The sequence below is a fragment of the Mesoplodon bidens genome, assembly GCF_964165515.1.
Source record: "Mesoplodon bidens genome assembly, chromosome: 3".
Lineage (NCBI taxonomy): Eukaryota > Metazoa > Chordata > Mammalia > Artiodactyla > Ziphiidae > Mesoplodon > Mesoplodon bidens.
The window spans coordinates 134,099,225-134,112,241 of NC_138178.1; the positions used below are offsets into that span (position 1 = coordinate 134,099,225).

General features: G+C 34.7%; 1 protein-coding gene across 2 annotated transcripts in view; it reads left to right on the forward strand.

The window, feature by feature from the left end:
* Positions 1–13,017, forward strand: part of TMEM260 (transmembrane protein 260) — a 60,250-nt gene that overhangs the window by 34,543 nt on the left and 12,690 nt on the right. Inside the window, exons 8-12 of one of the 2 annotated variants that reach the window (XM_081228349.1) lie at positions 2,092–2,175; positions 3,379–3,493; positions 4,789–4,958; positions 7,447–7,618; positions 10,315–10,463. In XM_081228349.1, coding sequence (XP_081084475.1) covers positions 2,092–2,175; positions 3,379–3,493; positions 4,789–4,958; positions 7,447–7,618; positions 10,315–10,463 — 690 coding nt within the window. The remainder of the gene's footprint in view (positions 1–2,091; positions 2,176–3,378; positions 3,494–4,788; positions 4,959–7,446; positions 7,619–10,314; positions 10,464–13,017) is intronic. The other variant, XM_081228350.1, reaches the window with a different exon arrangement.

The following is a 13,017-nucleotide window of genomic DNA, read 5'->3' on the forward strand; positions in this document are numbered from 1 at the left end:
AATAGGTTTCTCTAAAGTGATCTCCTAACTATTAATATGGAATTCACAGGACTACTTGAAAACTATTTTAAAAATATGGGGAAACTATTTCAAATCTATATGTGAGGTAGTTCACAGGTTCTCACAATTTCTGTCTTGTTGATTTGCTAGCTTGCTTGCTTCCTTCCATACTTCCTTCTTTTCTTTTTAAATTACTTTCTTTTTACTCTAAGAAATGATACATAATTATTACAGAAAATTTAGCAAATACAGTTAAGCAAACCAAGAAATTAAAATTACTATAATTCCAACATGCAGCGATAACCATTGTTCTTAATCCATTAACATTTTTGTCTATATCCTTCCAATATTTTTAATATTTTTGCTTGTTTTTGAAAATGTAATCATAATGTATACTCTGTTTTGTTAGCCTGCTGTTTTTCATTTAATACTATATTTTGAAAATATTTCCCTGCCACCAATTATTCTTATATAACCTTTTGAGGTTCTTACAATTGACTTTAAATATTTCTTTTTATGTCTGACAGAGACTTTTGTGGCTCCTTTTTCTTTTCTTTTGGGAAGAAGGTAGCAAGAAGCTCAAGTTCCCCTTTTAAAGATAAAGACAACTTTATCAGTGTCTCTGGGCTTCTCCTTTGTTCTGCTTTTCTCCATGCCAAGACTCCCTACCTGCTCTTTTCTACCTACTTTCCAAAGTTGTTATCACATTCAGGATCACTAGTATATTTTGTCTTAACAATCCCACATGAACTCCAGAGAAGCCTCAAGACTAGTCCTAGACCATACATCTAACTTTCATTAGTTGCACATAAAAGTCATTTATTGGGGAACTTAAAGGCCTCCTTTACATTGAAATAATAGCAGTTAGGTCATATACTTAGAAAAAAAGACTTGACAAGAGTGATGACCACTCACACCGACACTATTTGCTCAAACGAAATCATAATACGGTATGGGGGCATAATCCTAGCACTCTCTGAATGTGTGAGAGAATTTCTAGTATTTAATTGTTTCAGGTGGACAAGAGTATTGAGAAAGGCAACTCATAATTAACTTACTAGAAAATCCTTCAACATGATGGAACCTAATCATCTACTCTTTTCCAGTCAAGCAAATTACATTCTTTCTCCATGCATATCTTTAAATTGCAATCCTGTTGAATTGCATTCTGGAAATTATTGAATCTAACCCTAGGCAATGACCATGTTTTAGAGCTTACATTTAAGCAACAGATCTCCAAGAATAAATTTTGAGACTGACTTCATTCCTTTTGAAGAATGGTTTGAAATGGGCCTCATGCTGGAATCAATTTTTCAAGTGTGTTTGAAAATGAGTAAGGATATCTTCTCATAGTAGATAAGTTTCCATTAGTAAAATAGACATTGTGTGGTTTCCATAATTATGGCATCACATTTTCTCCAGTAAATTTGCCAGTAGGGAGAAGAAAGTTCTTTGAGATAGTATATAGTCATTTCTTTTTTAAAAATTGGAGACTGCTAGAGCTATCTGAGAACTCAGATAACACTTAGAAAATGCTTATTAGTTAATGAAAGAATTTAGATTAATTGTAGGGGAAAAATACATTTCTTAGAGATTGCTTAAACATTTTTTGAACCAAATAATATAGAAAACAAGGAAGCCTTTTACGGAAGAAGATAACCTAGAAAAAGATGGTTAGAGATCACTTCTCTTTCTTTTTTTCTTCATGATTGGATCTCTAGAAAATTATTTGAATTGTTTTATTTTCAGTTTCACATGACTTCTTATCAAACTAATCTAGGATACAAATTGGTTTATAATATCAGTATAGTATACCAATATCAAAAATACGGAATAATTATTTGTTCTTATCTCAGGTCAAATTGTATAAGTTGTTAACCAAATGTTACAACTGGAAAATATCTTAGACTGTTTAACTCTTTCTTGTGGTACTTTTTTTCCCAAATTTAAAAGAATACAAAATAATTTTAAAATCTGACTCAAAGCCTTAAAATTATTCAGTGCATAATCAGATATAGTCTATAAAGAATGCTTTATTTGGAACTAACAAATTTGTTTTTTGCCAACAATAAATTAGATTGTCTTTTACAGTTCTCAGGTGACAAATATGAGGACCCAACTCTCACTCAACATTCAAGCCCTTGCAGTTTGGGCAAATATATGTTTAGTAAGAAAGTGAGTAAAGTAATTCCTTTTTCCATTATTTTTCCCATGTTCATTAATTGAATTAATATATTCAATGTCATTATAGAACATTGCCAGTAGTATTTTATATTCCAAATAAATGACTCTAACCAGTTCTATTAAGGCAAATATGTATTGCTTTTTTGCTAGGTATTTTTTCTAATTATAAATTAATGACTTTGAAACATTGAACAGTATATTATAATCTAACTAGGTGGGCCATCTGATATCTTAAACTTCTGGTTTGATCTCCTACTATCCCATAGCCAATTATTGTTGCTTTGCAAAAGAGGCAAACAATTATTTGAACTCCCCTGAAGAAAAAAGTAACCTCCAATGATAAAAGGAAACCTAAAAAAAATAGCACTATTAACCTCCATTAATTTCTTGTTCATTTACTTTCTAGCCTGTTGAATGTATTTTATGTAAATATATATTTGTATATACATTTATAGTTTTATTTCCTTAACATTATATTTTGAGCTTTTTCCCATACCATAAGAGATACTTAGAATCATTTAAATTTCTGTATAATATTCCATACTATAACCTAGGACAATTAATTTAAATGTTCTCCTATTTGAGGGTCTTAGATTGCTTCCACATTTTCCACTATTATAAGTAATACCAAAGCATTGTTGTGGATTAATTCTTATCCACATTTCTGGTTCCTGCTTAAAAATTTATGCCCACATGTCAAATTACTGGGTCAATGAATGTGAATATTTTCTTTAAGGCTCTTGATATATATTATCAAATTAACTTTTCTTGAACATTGTACTAACATATATTCTCATACAACTGCATTCTCACCAGCACTGAGATTTGTCATTTTAAAGTCTTTATTATTTTGATGAATGAAATTACTCTTTTGTTTTGCTATGTTTAATTACATCTTAAATTTAACAAGATTAGTAATTTATATTTCTTCTGCAGATTTTAACTTCATATCTTTTGCTGCATAGTTCCAAATTATGCTGTCGACAATATGTAGTGCAGTGTATGGTTTATTACTATGCTTTGGTTATCTATTCCAACTCATATTTTTAAACCTAAGATCTTTCTTTTTTCCTACTTAAAAATGGAAAGTTTTTTAGTTCCAAATATTGTTTTCATAGTTTAAAACTATGTAATATTACTATTGATATTCATGTCACATAAATAATTTTGGACATATTTTAATTTTTTTTATAGGGACAGACAGAACTCATCATTAGTATGGCTTTTTACTGGAATGTTTTGCATTTATTCATTGTTCTTTGCTTGGAGGGCAAATTTAGATATTTCAAAACCACTTTTCATGGGTGTGGTAAGTTTTACTTAGATATATCCTTTGACCAGAAAGTTAGTGAAGAATGTACAAATTTGTCTTTCATGAATCTTGTAGAAGAGCAAGTTATCTCAGAAATAGTTAAAATTGTATATACATTATTATAAATCAAAATTTAAATTACTGAACCAGTAAGGGTAATAAGCCTTCTTTTTTGGTGGGGGGGAGGGGGCGGGAAGCATTGTTTAGTTAACACAATAGTTAAATAGAAAAATAAATGTAAGGTAGATTTCAGTGAGTCATTTTGTATGTGTGCTTGCAGATATAGGTATAACTGCATTTCTCCTGGGATTTTCTTTTAAAAATAGCAAAGAAATATGGGTTGTAATTAGGGGCTCTACCAACACATTCCCTTATTTCTTACCTCACCAGTCCAAGCCTGTGCAAAAGAGCAAGTATGTTTCTGTTTTTCCCTGACTACCATATCAGAGATTAGAGTATTTCTTCTCCTTACAGAAGAAACTATATGAATGTAGATAGCTCTTTTTTGAACAGCTGAAACAGTTTGTGTGTGTGTGTGTGTTCAAGAGGCCTGATGAATAATACCTTACTTGAGCACCTGAGTTCTGAATCAGTTGAGAACATGATAAACCAGTACATTGGGTGGGAGAATCACCTTTGTTACCCATAATGCTGAGATTGGAGAATGTGGTTAGTATCTGTGGGGAAGGGAGTCTCCTCATCCTGCATCCCCGAATGGGCTAGTCACAGGCAGTGCTGCACAGAGCAGGCCTCTCCCCTCCCCAGCTCACCTCACCCCAGAGTCTGCCCCTGGACAAGTACTTCCTGTGGGTGGCTCACTTCCAAGAGGAAAGAGGAGGGCTATGCAGGCCCAGTCCCAGCTCCCAAACTCCCCAGTCAGCTCAGTCCCTGCAATCCTTCAGGAAGAAATAAGTGAGGGTAGAGAGAGGCCAGGAGTGTTACACTAGTGGAGCTTCTCTACATGGAAGGAAACATCAGGAGTTAAGCAAAAGCATTTCTCTACCTCTTCTGCTTTGCATGTTAGAATAAAGAGTTCAAGATGAAGTTTGTAGTATAGAAAAGAATGTGTGGATCCAAAAAGGGAGATCCACACGTCAAACAGGGAAGGAGGAATGCTTGAAAATTGAAAAATAAAGTGACATGGAGTTAGGTTGGAGAAGTCAGTTAAGAATACCTAAATGACACAGGCATAAGCAACTAGATACATGCAATATATTTTTAAAATATATAAATACCTGATTGATTGCATGAACCAGTCAACTGGACACACTGTTTGCATGCCTCTTTCACAGGTGGAACGATTCTGGATGCAGAGCAATGCAGTGGTGGCTGTCCTCGCTGGCATCGGTTTGGCTGCACTTGTTTCTGAGAGTAACCGAGTACTGAACACCAATGGGCTTCAGTGTCTGGAATGGCTTTCAGCAGCTCTTTTTGTAATTTACCAAATATGTTCTAATTATAGGTAACACATGGTTGTTTTTATGAAAAGTAGCATTCAAGCCAGAGGCATTTGGATATTTAGATTCTAGGGGTTTGTCTTATTTTTACCTTCCACTAGTTTTCAAAGTGAGACAGCTTGGTCTGAATGCAGTGGTTCTTAAACTTTTGAACAAGAATCTCAGCATGAGTGATGTGTAGTTTCAGGCCATTGCAAACAAGGTTTTGGGTGGTACATGTAAACACTCTGTATATTTTCCACTAAGGAATCCTAGAGATACTTTGTAGAATCTGGAGTGTACGTAAAATTCCATGATCTAAAATACCACTTAATAGGGAGGGGATATGGGAACATATGTATATGTATAGCTGATTAAATTTGTTAAGTAAAAAAATAAAATAAAGTACCACTTAGATGGAGACTAAAGACATTTGGGGTTTTTTTGTATGCCCTAAAATAATTCACTTTATGCTTCAAAGATTTCATCTTTTGAGTAATCCTTGGCCCTTATCTAGTACTCTCTGTAGTAGTGTATATTAAGTATTTTAAATAATCAAAGTTCTAGAAGTTTCTTAACCCTTATGCATTATTAGTATTATATGTGTTTTTCAAAATCTGCTTAATAACCATTATAATGAAAACTTCAGTCTAACATAAAAGATGTAAAGTTTAGATGATAGTTCATTTATTTGCAGCAGTATTGAGTAAACATTACAGAAGTGGAAGAGTCCATTGGAGTTTAGTTACACTGAGATTTGATTGGTGCTTTAAAAGGTTACATTCCCGCTTTCAATGTAACTTGAAAAACGGATGTTCTTTATAATACTGAGGAAGAGCCGGTGTTAGGAAGGCTGTGTCACCAGGAGGCCTTGTGGGAAGGGGATGCAGGTCCCAGATACAACTCCAAGCTCAAAAAGGGTTTGCCGAGCCCATAGTGTGTTTCCCACCCTTTTTTAAAAAAAGAAAACCTTAACTATTTATTTATTTATTTATTTTTTGGCTGCACTGGGTCTTCGTTGCTGTGCACGGGCTTTCTCTAGTTATGGCGAGCGGGGGCTCCTCTTCGTTGCAGTGCGGGGGCTTCTCATTGTGGTGCCTTCTCTTGTTGGCGGAGCACCGGCTCTAGGCATACAGGGTCAGTAGCTGTGGCTCACGGGCTCTAGAGTGCGGGGTCAGTAGCTGTGGCTCGTGGGCTCTAGGCCCGCAGGCTTCAGTAGTTGTGGCACGTGGGCTCAGTAGTTGTGGCTCGTGGGCTCTAGAGCACAGGCTCTGTAGTTGTGGCACACGGGCTTAGTTGCTCTGCAGCACGTGGGATCTTCCCGGAGCAGGGCTCGAACCCATGTCCCCTGCATTAGCAGGCAGATTCTTAACCACTGTGCCACCAGGGAAGTTCCACTCACCCTTTTTTATCCCAGTCTTCTCGTGGCTCAGGCCTTCAGGGCAATTCCAGTTCCACACCAGGGATGCCTGCACAGACTGGGTGGTTTGGTTTTGATTCTTTTTTTACCCCAGGTGAATGGAATAGACAGCAACTTTCCTGGGTGGCAAAATGTGAGGCATCACCCTGCAATGTATGGAATCACAGTAGAAAATGGTTGCATCAGTTACAAAGGCAAGGATAATATTTTGTTCCTGGAAGTATTCATTTGCTTTGTGATGCTAACCCAGTGAATCAACTTTAGGCTGTGTTTTTCAGTACCATTACATGTAATGGACCTGATAATAACAGGAAGGACATTGCTTCTTCTGTTTTTCGATGCTTTTCCTTTCTTGTATTCTTTTTCTTTTTTCATGGAAAGCTCTCAGAATTCATGCCAGTTTTTTTCTTTGAAGTTAGGAAGTCCACTTCATCATTGAAAAGAGTTGTACTGCTGTTGTTGGCAATGGCAAATAATGTCTGGAGAGAAGTCAACATCTCAACAAATTATTCCTTCCCTTCTTTCTCATTGGTCTCATTCTCTAGTGATTTCTCAGTCTAGAAGGGAGAGAGGAACACAGGGAGTCTTTGGTCCAGGGAAGTGGTGGAAAGGATCAACCTCTATGTGCAAGAGTGTCAGACAAACGTGCAAATTTATGCCAGAAACTGGCAGATTTCCTTTTGCATTTCTGAAAATTCCTTTGAGCTAAATGGAATTAACATGAAATTACCTTAAACTCCAAGTGGAATCAGAAACCTTACTTCTTTTTAGTGAAATTGGATATGCTTTTAGGAAAAAAAGTACTTATTATTGACCACTAACTGATTCCCTTTTTTATGGAAATGATAATGAATTCCAGAAGTAAAGCAGTATGCTGATTTTTCTCAGTTGCACAATTAGTTCCTTCTTTTTTTTTTCCAGTTAATAGTGTTCCCTTTTCAAATATATGCATCCTCTTAGAACATGTTAGAATATTTTAAAGCACTAAATGTAGATTGTGTGATGGGAAAGGAATGGAGCAGGAAATAAGCCCAGTCTTATTAAAACTAAAACAATGTGTTGCTATTTTAATATTTTGTAATCCTTTTATTTAGCATTTGTGACCAAAGGACCAACTATGTGATCGATAAGTTTGCAAAGAATCTTCTAGCCTCTATGCCTCATGATGCAATTATCTTACTCAGAGGAGATCTGCCAGGGAATTCTCTCCGTTACATGCATTATTGTGAGGGACTGAGGCCAGATATTTCATTAGTGGATCAGGAAGTAAGTATATGAAAGATACACTTAGAATATAGTAGTAGCGATCATTTTAAAACGTGTTTTTTAAAGAACTATTTTTTTTAAACATTGAGTGGGTACAGTTTCTATGATCACTTTTAGGTAAAATATATATCACATTCTTTTCTTTATTTCAACTAATATGAAAAGTCATGAGTTGCTTCTTTCCTTTTTAAACTGAATGTTCTTAGAATTAATGTGTTTCATATTAGATTCAAACAGCATCCTAGGTCTCTAGTTCACGTGACAGACCATGACAATGTTGTGTTGTAAATTTATTTTTAAATTGTTCTTTTACATCCAGCCAACTCAACCATTCAAATTAACACTTCCCAGTGATCCAGGGATTAAAATAAATAAGGCTGACTATAAAATAAGTCATACTGCAGGTTGGTATACATTTCATGCAAAATAGAAATTATTAACCACGATTCTGCTATAGAATTTATTTGTAAATTTTGTTGATCTTATGACAAAATATTTTTGGAGAGGACTTCTGAAAATTTCAAGGTCTATTAAAACAATCTTCTTGAACTGAAAAAAATATATGTAAACTATAGGATTTATTGTTTAAGCCATAAATAGTTAAAGGGAACAAATCTTTCTCTGGTGTTTTTAGAACAGTTCTCAGGAAAAGAGAAATTCTTAACCTTGAAAAAATACATTTAGTTTGAGCAAACTATTAGGCACAATACTTACTTAATAAATTTCATTCAATTAATGAATAATTAAAATTTTTTGAGAACACTATAAACGGATTTGCAAATATAGGGAAATTTGAAAATTACACATATTTTTAGAAGGAGTTTGCATTTATATCATGTACACAAATGATTAATTTGATCTTCAGTCTAGCATCTGACCAAAGCTAGATCATTTGTTGAAAATATGGTATCATACTATGATTTTAAATACTATTTGGGATGACAGCTACTATGATTGAGAAGCTTGGATTTCAAAGTTAATTAGACCCAAATTCAAGTCCTCATCCTCTCACTTCCTGGATGTGTGACTTGGGTCTATTGATTTTTCCTCTCAGAGCTTCTGTTTCCTTATCTATAAAGTGGAAATGATCATTAGATAAGTAAGTTAGGATGCTTCTGAATGTAAGGAACAAAATCCCTGACTAAGAGTAGCGTAAACTATGGAGTTTTTAATCTCACAAGACAAGTAGTCTGGAGAGAGGAGGTTTTAGGATTGATAATACAAGCAGTTCCATGATGACAGTGTTCTGGGGCAGCTTTTCTGCAGGTCTCTTGAACTGATGGATGCCTGGTTCCAAACATCACATGCAAAGTGCTTCTTCTGGGGTCTCTCTCTTTCTCTCTCTCTGTATTGGGAGTAACATGTACCCCAGATGCCCCCAGCAGACCTCTACTTGAGCCCCACTAACCAGTATTGGGTCACATGACCACTCCTAAACTACTCACTAGCAAAGGAGAATGACTAGAACTACCTGATTAAAACCAGGATTGTGTTAGTTGGAAAGGATTGGCTGTGGAGTGGGCAATCAACAGTATCTGATATAATTTAATTATTCTCACATAATAAGGGTTATTATGAGAATTAAATTAGAAAGAGTAAGGCCATAGCACACAGTGGGTATTTAATTAATGTTACTATACCCAAGAACTGAAACTATTGGGTAATAAACTCTAATTCAGTAAGTATTTTTTGAGTATTTACAATGTACACTTAGATTAAAATTAATTTGTCACTTCTAGTTAAGTGACTTGTATAGACAAGTAAAACATAAGCATAATTGCTCAAACGATGATATCCAAACTTAATGAAGCTTTGAAGGTGTAAATAGGAGTCTTTTCTTTTAAAAAAAAAGAAATCTGTACATATAAAAGTATAGAATGAAGTATATATTAAGTATAGAATTAAGAAAAAAATTTTGATACTAATGATTTATTTGAATCAAAAGAATATGTAATTAATTTGGAGCTACTAATAAATTAAGATAATTTAGCCAAAGGGTTTTTAATTTTGAGGCCTAGGTTATCATATAATTGAGCTTCTCAAGGGCAGGGATTGTATCTTCTTCATTATAGGTGAGCAATACTTGTTTTTTGAATGAATGAATGAAAGAACAGAGTAATGACACGTCTCTGTACTTTGCCTAGGTTTTCTAGTCTGGCCATCAGAAGGACATTTCAGGTCCAGCAAACATAGTTTGGGAAGTATTCTGTGCCAGGCAATGTGATAGGCGCAGAGGCAGTGAGATGAAAACAGCCCCTTTCATGTAGGAGCTTGCAGTCTAGTGAGGAATAGGCTAAGAGCTATAACTGAGGTAGGTACAAAGTGCTGTAGGAGCATGGGACCTGGGGGAGGCATCTGAGAGGCAGTGGTGTTTAAGCTGGTTCCGAAAGCTCAGTACACTCTAGGCATGAGAGCGGGAGGTCATTCTGGGTAGTCTGGCAAATGCATGGAGGTAAGTGAAACTAGGTGCTGCTTTTATTGATGGCTGATAGTTATAATTTAAGGCATGAAACCTAAGGTCTAAGGCATTAGAAGAAGAGTCAGTGCCACATACCTCAGTTGCGTTTGTATGTGCTTTTCAATTATATTTAATGAGTACCTCCACATTTTAGAACCTTTTCATTGTCCTTGATAAACTTGACTCTTTTTAAAGAAACATATTAAAAGCATGATATCATATTTTATCTTTCTGGCAGATGATGACTTACGAGTGGTATTTACCCAAGATGGCAAAGCATTTACCAGGCGTCAAATTTCCTGGGAACCGGTGGAATCCTGTGGAAGGAGTATTACCTAGTGGAATGGTCACATTTAATCTTTATCATTTTCTTGAAGTAAATAAACTGTAAGCACTCTTTTTATATAATAGCTTTTCTAAAATCTTAAGCTTTTCTAAAATTGTTTATGTAGCAGCTGTGCTTCATCCAAAAGACCAATTTTCTACACCTATTTCCCTGTCACTGGTGAGATTATCTCTGTAATTAAATTGAATATCTGTGCATAAATGAGGCCAGGCAGAAATAAATGTTATTGTTCTGGGTAAAAGAAAAATAAAGACAGATTAGCAAGAATAGCAAATAAGATCTTAGTACAATTCAGAGAAATTGGAGATGTGCCTGCCTACTTGAAATCATTGCAGGTAGATCGCAAGCAATTATAGTTTCCCCCTGATCAACACCATGGCCCCCTTTTAAGTTTAATGCAAATGTTTTCCAGGAATAATCACTATATAAAAATAGCTTAAGGATTTTTTTCTAAAGGATAAGGCATTTTTATAAATAAGAAAAACACCTACAGTTATGCTGGCTGAGATAACATGAGAATTGTGAATTCTATACTTGAGAACATAAAATTATTCATAGTTAAGGTCAAGAATAAATTACTCCTTCAGTGGTAGAGTGTTGAACATTTTTCCTGTCCATGAAATGCTTGGGATTGTCCAGAGTGTGAAGAAGAAAACTTATTTCATAATTTCTATTCTCTTATAAAGGAGACTTCAGAAATTCTTTGTAAAAGTTAAACTGTCCCTTACCAAGAACCTAATGATGTGGTATTTTTGGTGTTCAGAGCCTGAAGTTTACTCTGGCTCATGAAGTAATATGAAGGTGATAGGTATAAATGTGCTGCGAGAATAATTGTTCTATTGTGGAATAAAATGTTAACAATTAACATCTCCAAATCAGCATTTTTTGGTGAATTTTATTTAATTCAACCTTATAAACATTAATTGAACCTACTATGTACCAGTTTGTATTAGGCAATAAAGTGAGACAGTTCCAGATTTAAGTAAGACTACAATCTAGTTGTATCTATACACAGATATGAATACAATTGGCCATAATATGATGGCATAAGCTCTATACAAAGCCTTGTAAAGTGTGAGACACAGTAAATGTTCAATGTGTGTTTACTAAATAGATGATTTAATTCACAGTATAAGCCAAGTGTTCTGGGAGCACAGATGAGGAAGCAATTAATTCTGCCCAGGGGCATTCATGCAGTATTTATTTAATAAATATTGGGTATTCAAAAGGTCCCAAGACCTATACTAGCTGCAGATGCATGGATGTGATCCCTGCTGTTGCAGTCTTTCAGAGAGGTGTCAAGTGGTACTTTAAACATGAAACAGATAAGTTATAGTATCAGCTGGCAAGCATGATAATAGTGGTATGGATAAAATGTTGGAGACTTAAAGGCTAAGTAAGAATTTGCCAAGTGGGTAGGAACAATTAGGATACAGAACACATCCATGACCCCAGAAACTCCCTTTCACTGTCCTGTGTCATCATACTGTCCCCGAAGCCCTAACCCTCACAACCACTGATCTATTCTCTGTTGCTATAGTTTTAACTTTTCCAGAATGTCATATAAATGGACTCATAATAAAGTATGTGACTTCTTGACATCAGCATATTTCACTTAGCATAATGCCTTGGAGATCCATACAAGTTATTGTTGTATATCAATAGTTTATTCCTTTTCGTTACTGAGTAGTATTCCATTGTATGGATGTACTACAGTTTATCCATCCACCTGTTGAAGGATATTTGGGTTGTTTCCAGTTTGGGGCATTTGTGAATAGAGCTGCTATAAACATTCATGTACACGTTTGTGTGTAAATATGTTTTCATACCTAGGAGTGGGATTATTGGATTGTTTGTTTTTTTACTATTGAGTTGTGAGAGTTCTGTGTATATTCTAGATTCAAATCCTGTCAAATACGTGATTCATAAATATTTTCTCCCAGTCTTTTTGTTCTCTTCAAAGTGTCTTTTGCAGATAAAAGTTTCTTTATTTTGATGAAATCCAATTATCATTTTTTTCTTTTATGGATCATACTGTTTGATCTCATATCTAAGAACTCTTTGCCTGATACCAGGTCACAAAGATTCTCTCATGTTTTCTTCTAAGAGTTTTATCGTTTTATGTTTTACATTTCAGATCAATGGTCCCTTTTGAGTTAATTTTTGCAAGGGTGTTGCTTAGAACAAAGGTCTTTTTTTGCATATGAATATCATTTGTTGAAAACATTATTCTTTCTTCATTGAATTGCATTTGCACCTTTTTCTATATTTACAAAAAAATCCTTCTGGGTTTTTGGTTGGTTTTAATTTGATTAGTGTTTTCATGGTATTTCTCTTTTTATCCTTTTGCTTTTAACCACCTATGTCATGTTTAAAGTGGGTTTCTTGTAGACAGTACATATTTGGCTCTTGTTTTATTATACATCTGACAATGTTTTCATTGTGTATTCAGATCATCTGCATTTAATGTAAATATTGATATGTTTTAGATGTACATCTATCATTTTGTTATTTGTTTTCTGTTTGTTTCTCTGTTTTTTCATTCTACTGTTTCCCTTCCTGCTTTCTTTGGGATACTTTGATTTTTTCTAGTAT